This window comes from Oncorhynchus nerka, linkage group LG16 (genome assembly GCF_034236695.1).
Source record: "Oncorhynchus nerka isolate Pitt River linkage group LG16, Oner_Uvic_2.0, whole genome shotgun sequence".
In the NCBI taxonomy this organism is placed as follows: Eukaryota; Metazoa; Chordata; class Actinopteri; order Salmoniformes; family Salmonidae; genus Oncorhynchus; species Oncorhynchus nerka.
The window spans coordinates 23548151-23560922 of record NC_088411.1 but is presented as its reverse complement, the minus strand read 5'-3'; the positions used below and the strand labels follow the sequence as shown (position 1 = coordinate 23560922).

Sequence of the window (12772 nt, the reverse complement as noted above, 5' to 3'; positions counted from 1 at the left end):
TGTTTAACACTATTTTTGTTACCACATGATTCAATGTATGTACCTTGTAGGTATGGGAGATTTTTGTACCCAATATTTTGAATATAAGGTACAATCATCACTGCTTTAAAATATAGGTGGGGGCAATGTACCGGTTGGATTTCAGTAGCATACTTGGGGATGTGGTTAAATATATGTGTATTTGTGCCAGCCATCGGTGGATGTGTTGGAGCAGTTTAATAACCACCCCCTTTTTTCAATTTTCACTAAAAATGACATACACAAATTTAACTGCCTGTAACTCAGGACCTGAAGCAAGGATATGCATATTCTTGATACCATTCGAAAGGAAATACTTTGAAGTTTGTGGAAATGTTAACCAGTTATGCATTAGGGGGCGCTATTAAAATTTTGGGATGAAAAACGTTCCCGTTTTAAACAAGATATTTTGTCACGAAAAGATGCTCGACTATGCATATAATTGACTGCTTTGGAAAGAAAACACTCTGACGTTTCCAAAACTGCAAAGATATCGTCTGTGAATGCCACAGAACTAATGCTACATGCGAAACCAAGATTACATTTCATACTGGAAGTGCGCCAGATTTTGAATGCGCGGTGTTCCAATGTCTCCTTATATGGCTGTGAATGCGCCAGGAATGAGCCTACACTTTCTGTCGTTTCCCCAAGGTGTCTGCAGCATTGTGACGTTTTTGTAGGCAAATCATTGGAAGATTGACCTTAAGAGACTACATCTACCAGGTGGCCGCTTGGGGTCCGCCGTTGCAATTATTGCGTAATCTCCAGCTGCGTGTATTTTTCGTTTGCATCGAGGAGAAACACAGCTGCCACGAATGATTTATCATCGAATAGATATGTGAAAAACACCTTGAGGATTGATTCTAAACAACGTTTGCCATGTTTCTGTTGATATTATGGAGTTAATTTGGTAAAAAGTTCGGCGTTGTAGAGACTGCATTTTCAGATTTTTTTCTTAGCCAAACGTGATGAACAAAACGGAACGATTTCTCCTACACAAGTAATATTTTTGGAAAAACTGAACATTTGCTATCTAACTGAGAGTCTCCTCATTGAAAACATCCGAAGTTCTTCAATGGTAAATGATTTTATTTGAATGCTTTTCTTGTTTTTGTGAAAATGTTGCCTGCTGAATGCTAGGCTTAATGCTATGCTAGCTATCAATACGCTTAAACAAATGCTTGTGTAGCTATGGTTGAAAAGCATATTTAGAAAATCTGAGATGACAGTGTTGTTAACAAAAGGCTAAGCTTGTCAGCCAATATATTTATTTCATTTCATTTGCGATTTTCATGAATAGAAAAAGTTGCGTTATGCTAATGCATTATAGTTGAAGTATTTTTCAGCAGGATGAAAAAAAAAAAAAAAAAAACAGACGTTTTTCGCCCACAAAAATATTATTTTGGGAAAAAAGGAACATTTGCTATCTAACTGGGAGTCTCCTGAGTGAAAGCATCTGAAGTTCTTCAAAGGTAAATGATTTAATTGGGTTGCTTTTCTTATTTTTGTGAAAATGTAGCCTGCTGCCAGCACAGTGATTTTCAAAATATGCGTTTACAGCCAACGCTAGACAAGCATTTGTGTAAGTTTAGCATAGCATAATGCTATGCTAGGATAGCATTATGCTATGCTAAACTTACACAAATACTTGTCTAGCGTTGGCTGTAAACGCATATTTTGAAAATCTGAGATGACAGTGTTGTTAACAAAAGGCTAAGCTTGTGTTTGAATATATTTATTTCATTTCATTTGCGATTTTCATGAATAGGAAATGTTGCGTTATGGTAATGTGCTTGAGGCTATGATTACGCTCCCGGATACGAGATTGCTCGTCGCTAGAGGTTAAATTAATGTAGGTGAATATAACACATTAGATCTGGTAAAAGATATTACAAAGAAAAAAACATGCATTTAAATAAAAAAAATTACCATCTTTGAAATGCAAGAGAAATGCCATAATGTATTATTCTAGCCCGGGCGCAATTTAGATTTTGGCCACAAAATGTTTTATCAAGTCTGCCTAATTGTGCCTAATTGGTTTATTAATACATTTTAAATGTCATAACTGTGCACTCTTCTCATACAATAGCATGGTATTATTTCACTGTAATTACTACTGTGAATTGGACACTGCAGTGAGATTAACAAGAATTTAAGCTTTCTGCCAATATCAGATATGTCTATGTCCTGGGATATGTTCTTGTTACTTACAACCTCATGCTAATCACGTTAGCCTACGTTAGCTCAACCGTCCTGCGGGTGACCCACCGATACTGTAGAGGTTCAGTTTAAGTGTTTAATAGTTATGCTGATGCAAGTCGAACAACGCCTTTGACACTGTTCAGCATACTTTGGAAGAGAATGTGTAAGTAAATAGGCACACTTATGTAGAAGTGATATTTCAGTTTTTTATTTTCAATAAATTTGCAAAAATGTCTTAAAACCTGTTTTTGCTTTGTCATTATGGGGTATTGTGTGTAAAAAAAAGAAATCTTATTACATAAGTATTCAGATTATTTCCTACAAGACTCGAAATTAAGCTCAGGTGCATCTTGTTTCCATGGATCATCCTTGAGATGTTTCTACAACTTGATTGGAGTCCACCTCTGGTAAATTCAATTGATTAAACATGATTTAGAAAAGCACACACCTGTCTATATAAGGTCCCACAGCTGACAGTGCACATCAGAGCAAAAACCAAGCCATGAGGTCGAAGGAATTGTCCATATAACTCAGAGACAGGATTGTGTCGAGGCACAGATCTGGGAAAGGGTACCAAAAACATTTTGGCAGCATTGATGGTCCCCAAGAACACAACACAGTGGCCTCCATCATTCCTAAATGGATTAAGTTTGGAACCACCAAGACTCTTCCTAGAGCTGACCACCCGGCCAAACTGAGCAATAGGGAGAGAAGGGCCTTGGTCATCGATGTGACCAGAAACCCGATAGTCCTTCTGTCAGAGCTCCAGAGTTGCTCTGTGGAGATGGAAGAACCTTCCAGGAAGACAACCATCTCTGCAGCACTCCACCAATCAGGCCATTATGGTAGAGTGGCCAGATGGAAGCCACTCCTCAGTAAAAGGCACATGACAACACTCATGGAGCACCTAATGAACTCTCAGACCATGAGAAACAAGAGTGAACTCTTTGGCCTGAATGCCAAGCGTCACATCTGGAGGAAACCTGGCACCATCCCTACGGTGAAGCATGGTGGTGGCAGCATCTTGCTGTGGGGATATTTTTCAGCGGCAAGGACTGGGAGACTAGTCAGGATCGAGGGAAAGATGAACGGAGCAAAGTACAGAGAGATCCTTGATGAAAACCTGCTTCAGAGTGCACAGGACCTCAGACTGGGGCGAAGCTTCACCTTCCAACAGGAAAATTACTCTAAGCACAGAGTCAAGATAACGCAGGAGTGGCTTTGAGTGGCTCAGCCAGAGCCCGGACTTGAACCCGATCGAACATCTCAGGAGAGACCTGAAAATAGTTGTGCAGCAACGCTCCACATCCAACCTGACAGATCGTCAGAGGATCTGCAGAGAAGAATGGGAGAAATTACAGGTGTGCCATGCTTGTAGTGTCATACCCAAGAAGACGGTGCTTTAACAAAGTACTAAGTAAAAGGTCGGGAAAAAAGTTTTTGCTTTGTCTTTATGGGATATTGTGTGTAGATTCATGAGGGGGAAAAATGATGTAATACATTTTTGAATAAGGCTGTAACATAACAAAATGTGGAAAAGGTCAAGGGGTCTGAATACTTTCAAATGCACTGTATACAAGCGCATGTGGGCACCCCTTAAAATGAGTGGATTTGGCTATTTCAGCCACACCTTTTGCTGACAGGTATATAAAATGGAGCACACAGCCATGCAATCTCCATAGACAAATATTGACAGTAGAATGGCCTTACTGAAGAGCTCATTGACTTTCATTGTGGCACCGCCATAGGATGCCACCTTTTCAACAAGTCAGTTTGTGAAATTTCTGCCCTGCTAGAGCTGCTCCGGTCAACTATAATTGCTGTTATTGTGAAGTGAAAACGTCTAGGAGCAACAACGACTCAGCCGTGAACTGGTAGACCACACAAGCGTGTATCGAGAAAAAATTGTCTGCAACACTCTCTACCGAGTTCCAAACTACCTCTGGAAGCAACGTCAACACAATAACTGTTCGTCGGGAGCTTCATGAAATGGGTTTTCATGGCCGAGCAGCTGCACAGAAACCTAAGATCATCATGCATATTGCCAAGCGTCGGCTGGAGTGGTGTAAAGCTCGCCGCCATTGGATTCTGGAGCAGTGGAAACGCGTTCTCTGAAGTGATGAATCACACTTTACCATCTGGTAGTCTAATGGATGAATCTGGGTTTGGAGGATGCCATGAGAACACTACTTGCCCCAATGCGTAGTGCCAAATGTAAAGTTTGGTGGAGGAGGAATAATGGTCTGGGGCTGTTTTTCATGGTTCGGACTAGGCTCCTTAGTTCCAGTGAAGGGAAATCTTAACGTTACAGCATACAATGACATTTCAGACGATTCTGTGGCTTCCAACTTTGTGGCAACAGTTTAGGGAAGTCCCTTTCCTGTTTCAGCATGACAATGCCCCCGTACACAAAGCGTGGTCCATACAGAAATGATTTGTTGAGATTGGTGTGGAAGAACTTGACTGACCTGCACAGAGCCCTGACCTAAAACCCATCAAACACCTTTGGGATGAATTTGAACGCCGACTGCGTGCCAGGCCTAATCGCCCCCAACATTAGTTCCCGACCTCACTAATGCTCTTGTGGCTGAATGGAGGCAAGTCCCCCCAGTAATGTTCCAACACCTAGTGGAAAGCCTTCCCAGAAGAGTGGCTGTTGTAATAGCAAAGGAGAGACCAACTCCATATTAATAGCCATGATTTTGGAATGAGATGTCTGACGAGTGGGTGTCCACATACATTTGGCATGTGTAGTATATGTCAAATATGTACGTTGAAAACACTGTATGTTAAAAGCACTGTATGTTTATCATAAAGACTTATTTTTGTTTGCTAATATAACAGGAGTGCCACGAGGGAGGACAATATGGCAATATAAAGAATATTAGCCTCCTGAGCTGAAAAGTCATTTACATTTACATTTAAGTCATTTAGCAGACGCTCTTATCCAGAGCGACTTACAAATTGGTGCATTCACCTTATGACCTCCAGTGGAACAGTAGTGCATCTAAATCTTTTCAGGGGGAGGGGGGGTGAGAGGGATTACTTTATCCTATCCTAGGTATTCCTTAAAGAGGTGGGGTTTCAGGTGTCTCCGGAAGGTGGTGATTGACTCCGCTGTCCTGGCGTCGTGAGGGAGTTTGTTCCACCATTGGGGGGCCAGAGCAGCGAACAGTTTTGACTGGGCTGAGCGGGAACTGTACTTCCTCAGTGGTAGGGAGGCGAGCAGGCCAGAGGTGGATGAACGCAGTGCCCTTGTTTGGGTGTAGGGCCTGATCAGAGCCTGGAGGTACTGAGGTGCCGTTCCCCTCACAGCTCCGTAGGCAAGCACCATGGTCTTGTAGCGGATGCGAGCTTCAACTGGAAGCCAGTGGAGGGAGCGGAGGAGCGGGGTGACGTGAGAGAACTTGGGAAGGTTGAACACCAGACGGGCTGCGGCGTTCTGGATGAGTTGTAGGGGTTTAATGGCACAGGCAGGGAGCCCAGCCAACAGCGAGTTGCAGTAATCCAGACGGGAGATGACAAGTGCCTGGATTAGGACCTGCGCCGCTTCCTGTGTGAGGCAGGGTCGTACTCTGCGGATGTTGTAGAGCATGAACCTACAGGAACGGGCCACCGCCTTGATGTTAGTTGAGAACGACAGGGTGTTGTCCAGGATCACGCCAAGGTTCTTAGCGCTCTGGGAGGAGGACACAATGGAGTTGTCAACCGTGATGGCGAGATCATGGAACGGGCAGTCCTTCCCGGGAGGAAGAGCAGCTCCGTCTTGCCGAGGTTCAGCTTGAGGTGGTGATCCGTCATCCACACGGATATGTCTGCCAGACATGCAGAGATGCGATTCGCCACCTGGTCATCAGAAGGGGGAAAGGAGAAGATTAATTGTGTGTCGTCTGCATAGCAATGATAGGAGAGACCATGTGAGGTTATGACAGAGCCAAGTGACTTGGTGTATAGCGAGAATAGGAGAGGGCCTAGAACAGAGCCCTGGGGGACACCAGTGGTGAGAGCACGTGGTGTGGAGACGGATTCTCGCCACGCCACCTGGTAGGAGCGACCTGTCAGGTAGGACGCAATCCAAGCGTGGGCCGCGCCGGAGATGCCCAACTCGGAGAGGGTGGAGAGGAGGATCTGATGGTTCACAGTATCGAAGGCAGCCGATAGGTCTAGAAGGATGAGAGCAGAGGAGAGAGAGTTAGCTTTAGCAGTGCGGAGCGCCTCCGTGATACAGAGAAGAGCAGTCTCAGTTGAATGACTAGTCTTGAAACCTGACTGATTTGGATCAAGAAGGTCATTCTGAGAGAGATAGCGGGAGAGCTGGCCAAGGACGGCACGTTCAAGAGTTTTGGAGAGAAAAGAAAGAAGGGATACTGGTCTGTAGTTGTTGACATCGGAGGGATCGAGTGTAGGTTTTTTCAGAAGGGGTGCAACTCTCGCTCTCTTGAAGACGGAAGGGACGTAGCCAGCGGTCAGGGATGAGTTGATGAGCGAGGTGAGGTAAGGGAGGAGGTCTCCGGAAATGGTCTGGAGAAGAGAGGAGGGGATAGGGTCAAGTGGGCAGGTTGTAGGGCGGCCGGCCGTCACAAGACGCGAGATTTCATCTGGAGAGAGAGGGGAGAAAGAGGTCAGAGCACAGGGTAGGGCAGTGTGAGCAGAACCAGCGGTGTCGTTTGACTTAGCAAACGAGGATCGGATGTCGTCGACCTTCTTTTCAAAATGGTTGACGAAGTCATCTGCAGAGAGGGGAGGAGGGGGGGAGGGGGAGGAGGATTCAGGAGGGAGGAGAAGGTTGCAAAGAGCTTCCTAGGGTTAGAGGCAGATGCTTGGAATTTAGAGTGGTAGAAAGTGGCTTTAGCAGCAGAGAGAGGAGGAAAATGTAGAGAGGAGGGAGTGAAAGGATGTCAGGTCCGCAGGGAGGCGAGTTTTCCTCCATTTCCGCTCGGCTGCCCGGAGCCCTGTTCTGTGAGCTCGCAATGAGTCGTCGAGCCACGGAGCGGGAGGGGAGGACCGAGCCGGCCTGGAGGATAGGGGACATAGAGAGTCAAAGGATGCAGAAAGGGAGGAGAGGAGGGTTGAGGAGGCAGAATCAGGAGATAGGTTGGAGAAGGTTTGAGCAGAGGGAAGAGATGATAGGATGGAAGAGGAGAGAGTAGCGGGGGAGAGAGAGCGAAGGTTGGGACGGCGCGATACCATCCGAGTAGGGGCAGTGTGGGAAGTGTTGGATGAGAGCGAGAGGGAAAAGGATACAAGGTAGTGGTCGGAGACTTGGAGGGGAGTTGCAACGAGGTTAGTGGAAGAACAGCATCTAGTAAAGATGAGGTCGAGCGTATTTCCTGCCTTGTGAGTAGGGGGAAGGTGAGAGGTGAGGTCAAAAGAGGAGAGGAGTGGAAAGAAGGAGGCAGAGAGGAATGAGTCAAAGGTAGGCGTGGGGAGGTTAAAGTCGCCCAGAACTGTGAGAGGTGAGCCGTCCTCAGGAAAGGAGCTTATCAAGGCATCAAGCTCATTGATGAACTCTCCGAGGGAACCTGGAGGGCGATAAATGATAAGGATGTTAAGCTTGAAAGGGCTGGTAACTGTGACAGCATGGAATTCAAAGGAGGCGATAGACAGATGGGTAAGGGGAGAAAGAGAGAATGACCACTTGGGAGAGATGAGGATCCCGGTGCCACCACCCCGCTGACCAGAAGCTCTCGGGTGTGCGAGAACACGTGGGCAGACGAAGAGAGAGCAGTAGGAGTAGCAGTGTTGTCTGTGGTGATCCATGTTTCCGTCAGTGCCAAGAAGTCGAGGACTGGAGGGAGACATAGGCGGAGATGAACTCTGCCTTGTTGGCCGCAGATCGGCAGTTCCAGAGGCTACCGGAGACCTGGAACTCCACGTGGGTCGTGCGCGCTGGGACCACCAGATTAGGTGGCCGCGGCCACGCGGTGTGGAGCGTTTGTATGGTCTGTGCAGAGAGGAGAGAACAGGGATAGACAGACACATAGTTGACAGGCTACACAAGAGGCTACGCTAATGCAAAGGAGATTGGAATGACAAGTGGACTACACGTCACGAGTGTTCAGAGAGTTAAGCTTACGTAGCAAGAATCTTATTGACTAAAATGATTAAAATGATACAGTACTGCTGAAGTAGGCTAGCTGGCAGAGGCTGCGTTGTTGACTAAGTAGGCTAGTTGGCATTGGCTGCGTTGTTGACACTACACTAATCAAGTCGTTCCGTTGAGTGTAATAGTTTCTACTGTGCTGCTATTCGGGGCTAGCTGGCTAGCTAGCAGTGTTGATTACGTTACGTTGCGTTAAAAGAACGACAATAGCTGGCTAACTAACCTAGGAAATCGCTCTAGACTACACAATTATCTTTGATACAAAGACGGCTATGTAGCTAGCTATGTAGCTAGCTACGATCAAACAAATCAAGCCGTTGTACTGTAATGAAATGAAATGAAAAATGTGATACTACCTGTGGAGCGAAGCGAAATGCGACCGGATTGTTGAGTGCAGAAGTTCTGTTCGGTAGACGTTGGCTAGCTGTTGGCTAGCTAGCAGAGTCTCCTATGTTAAGGACGACATAAAACTACACACTCTAAACTACACAATTATCTTGGGTACGAAGACAGCAAAGACAACTATGTAGCTAGCTAACACTACACTAATCAAGTCGTTCAGTTGAGTGTAATAGTTGTGCTGCTAATCGGTAGACGGTGGACTAGCTAACGGTGGACGTTAGCTAGCTGGCTAGCTGCAGGGCAGTGTAGACTGCGTTAGGACGACGAAATACGATAATTACGCAATTATCTATGATACAAAGACGGCTGTGTAGCTAGCTAAGAAGAAATTGCTAAGATTAAGTCTATATATTTTCCCTGCCCACCATATTTCTGTGTTGCTGTGTCACCTGGGTTGGATAGGACATTTCAAGCAGACGAAGAGGGATATGTTAAGCTTATGAAGCACTATAGCAATAGTAAAACACTATAGAGTATGTGTCCAGGGCCCACCATTTAGGGAATATGGTGTCATTTGGTACAAATCCCTGGTCTATTCCCCTTACTGTTGTTCCAAGTTACAGCAGTGAAGGTCCCGACTCTAATACCACACTCACATTTCCACACCCCTCCTTCTTACGCCTGCTATTTAGTTAGCGAGCCCAGCTTGTCCCCTACCCCTCTAGACAAGGAATATTATTGGATTGAACTCATGTTAATTTGTTCGGAGCTGGCATGAAATTGTTTCTGTTAATAAAAAATATACACGCTCGGTGGCAGGGCCAGGGCCGAGGCACGCAGAAGATTACTGGTTTTAAGTCAGAGGAGGAGAAGATGAGGCGAGGAGAGGGCCTGACAAGAGTAGAGCGGAGAGGGGCTTAGAGAGGCTGTTAAGGCAGCGTGTCTGTATGTGAATTCACTGCTTCTCTCTGATAGCTAAAGTGGAGGGGAGTTAAAAGGCAAGGCCAGATGTGCTCTTTATGGCTCCATACATACACTCCTCTTCCTCTTCCTCCACCTCCTCCCTCCATTGCTCTGATGTCTTTTATTCTCTCCAGATTTCAAACTCTCTCTCTCTCTCTCTCTCTCTCTCTTTCACCCTTTATCTCTCTTTCAACACACAAACCCACATGGAAACACACAAGTATTCACGCAAGCACGCAAACAGAAATGCATGTGTCATGTTCGCACGCACATGACATCAGTGACATCAGTGGCCTGATCAGTGGCCTAAGGACAGAAGGTTGCGTGTCCTGGTGTCTGTGTGAGTCTTTAAAACAGTGTTGATCACCAGAGACCTTGCATAACCTCATTACCATAAGGCTGGCGTTGACCTTCCCACTGCCCATCTCCCCTTACCTGTCACTGGGGAGGACATTGTGAGGGATGGGGCCACTACAAACACATGCAAGGACACACACTCAAACATCCGATAACACACACACACAAACAAACACTAAATCACTCACCCAATAACACAGACACACTCAATCACCCAGTAACACACACACTCAATCACCCAGTAACACACACACACACTCAATCACACAGACAGACAATAGCCTGTCCAGTAATTACGAGCATTGGTCCCACTAAGCCGTGAGCCATTATGTTTTCCATCTGTGTATTGGTCCTGATGCACTGACTGTTACTGCTGTGTTCTCTCTGTCCGTGTTTTTATCTCCCTGAGGCATTGTAGAGAGCAGCAAGCAGCTCCATCAACACTAGACCTTTGTTCACCTCAGTCCAGTGTGTGGTGTAACAGGTCCAGTGTCAGCTCACCGTCTCATTTAGACCTCCGACAGAGCACACCACTTCTAGAGATAAGACCAGAGCTTGCCACATGATTAAGATCTCCCAGTTAACACTAAAGTCTCTCTCTCTCTCTCTCTCTCTCTCTCTCTCTCTCTCTCTCTCTCTCTCTCTCTCTCTCTCTCTCTCTCTCTCTCTCTCTCTCTCTCTCTCTCTCTCTCTCTCTCTAATAGCTTCAGGGGAGAGGAGGGATGAATTAACCAATTAATGGCCATGATGATTTATATTCTTATTTTTTGTTGTATTTTTTTAAAACCAGAATAGTGCCTCCTACTGGCCCACCAACAACACTTCCAGCAGTATCTGGTCTCCCATCCAGGACCAACCCTGCTTAGCTTCAGAGGCAAGCGAGCAGTGGGATGCAGGGTGCGCTATGCGCCATTTTGGATCTATAGGGGTGTGTAAAGTATACAGTGGCAGTACTCACCTGTACTCCAATGAGAACCGTGTGAGCTCAGTGCCATTATGGATCCATTTGAACTCCAGGGGCCAGCTCCCCTCCGCCATACATGTCAACACCAGCCTGTTACGCTCCAGGTGCAACTGGCTCCGCACCGGCTCCGTCTTAAAGTAGGGCGGCACATCATCTGGAGAGAGAGAGAGAGAGAGAGAGAGAGAGAGAGAAAGAGAGAGAGAGAGAGAGAGAGAGAGAGAGAGAGAGAGATAAGTATACCCATGGACATATGGACAGAGAGAGTGGTTCAGACTGTATACCACGGATATATTTTACTGTTCTAATTACGTTGGTAGCCAGTTTATAATAGCAATAATGCACCTCTGTGGTTTGTAGTATATGGCCAATATACCACACCTCCTCGAGCATTCTTGCTTAATTATACAGCGATTCATGAGACAGGATTCATGAGTCGAGAAGAGCTAAGATATGTGGATTGGAGATATGGGTTCTCTGTGTGTCTGAACTGTTAAGCATGACATACTGTATCACTTTCCCCAGCTCAAACAGGGTTAGATAGAAGAGGAAAAAGACAAGGGAAATGCTTTCCCCAGCCCAAACAGGGTTAGATAGAAGAGGAAAAAGACAAGGGAAATGCTTTCCCCAGCCCAAACAGGGTTAGATAGAAGAGGAAAAAGACAAGGGAAATGCTTTCCCCAGCCCAAACAGGGTTAGATAGAAGAGGAAAAAGACAAGGGAAATGCTTTCCCAGCCCAAACAGGGTTAGATAGAAGAGGAAAAAGACAGAAATGAGCCCAAACAGGGTTAGATAGAAGAGAAAAGACAAGGGAAATGCTTTCCCCAAACCCAAAAACAGGGTTAGATAGAAGAGGAAAAGACAAGGGAAATTAGATAGAAGAGGAAAAGACAAGGGAAATTTCCCCAGCCCAAACAGGGTTAGATAGAAGAGGAAAAAGACAAGGGAAATGCTTGCCCCAGCCCAAACAGGGTTAGATAGAAGAGGAAAAAGACAAGGAAATGCGTGAAATCCCTTCATCATTCTCTCCGTGCCTCTCCATTTCGCTTTGTCTCTTTTCTCTGTCTGTGTTTGTGAACATGTAGAAGCACAGAGCGAAGAGTACAGAGCACTGAGGATAGAACAGAATAGATGATGCTACACAGACACACACACACAAACATACACACACAGTCTTGTATAACTAGCCTTGTGGGGACACACAATTTAGTCTATTCAAACACACACACACACCTCCATCAAACCAGCTCCAAATTCACCTCACTGTCATACTCCCTGGTGGATGTGAAAGCTCACTCTTGATAGATGGTACTACAATTAACACCTCATGCTTGATGATGATTGTAAATATAGACCAATTTAATTGGATGGTTGGATAATATAATTTTCAAATGAGCTAATAATCAAGAATTGGAATTAAACTGTCAAAATGATCTATTGGCTTGGTTTTTGCACTGCTATTTTGGCTCCACCAATCCAACAGAGGTAGGGTTAGTAAAACAGATGAAAGAAAGGGGGAAAGATGGAGATGGATTCAGTCTATAAACAGAGGTAGCCATGAAGAGAAGGCAATTGGTAGGCAGTATGATGGAGTGAGGGGTAAATGGAAGAGAAGACAATTGGTAGGCAGTATGATGGAGTGAGGGATAAATGGAAGAGAAGACAATTGGTAGGCAGTATGATGGAGTGAGGGATAAATGGAAGAGAAGACAATTGGTAGGCAGTATGATGGAGTGAGGGGTAAATGGAAGAGAAGACAATTGGTAGGAAGTATGATGGAGTGAGGGATAAATGGAAGAGAAGACAATTGGTAGGCAGTATGATG

General features: G+C 45.5%; 1 protein-coding gene across 8 annotated transcripts in view; it reads right to left on the bottom strand.

Annotated features, from left to right (window-relative positions):
- sdk2b (sidekick cell adhesion molecule 2b) overlaps window positions 1-12772 on the bottom strand; it is a 503042-nt gene that overhangs the window by 154215 nt on the left and 336055 nt on the right. For all 8 annotated transcript variants that reach the window (XM_065002523.1, XM_065002524.1, XM_065002525.1 and 5 more), the window contains exon 2: window positions 10944-11103. In XM_065002523.1, coding sequence (XP_064858595.1) covers window positions 10944-11103 — 160 coding nt within the window. The remainder of the gene's footprint in view (window positions 1-10943; window positions 11104-12772) is intronic.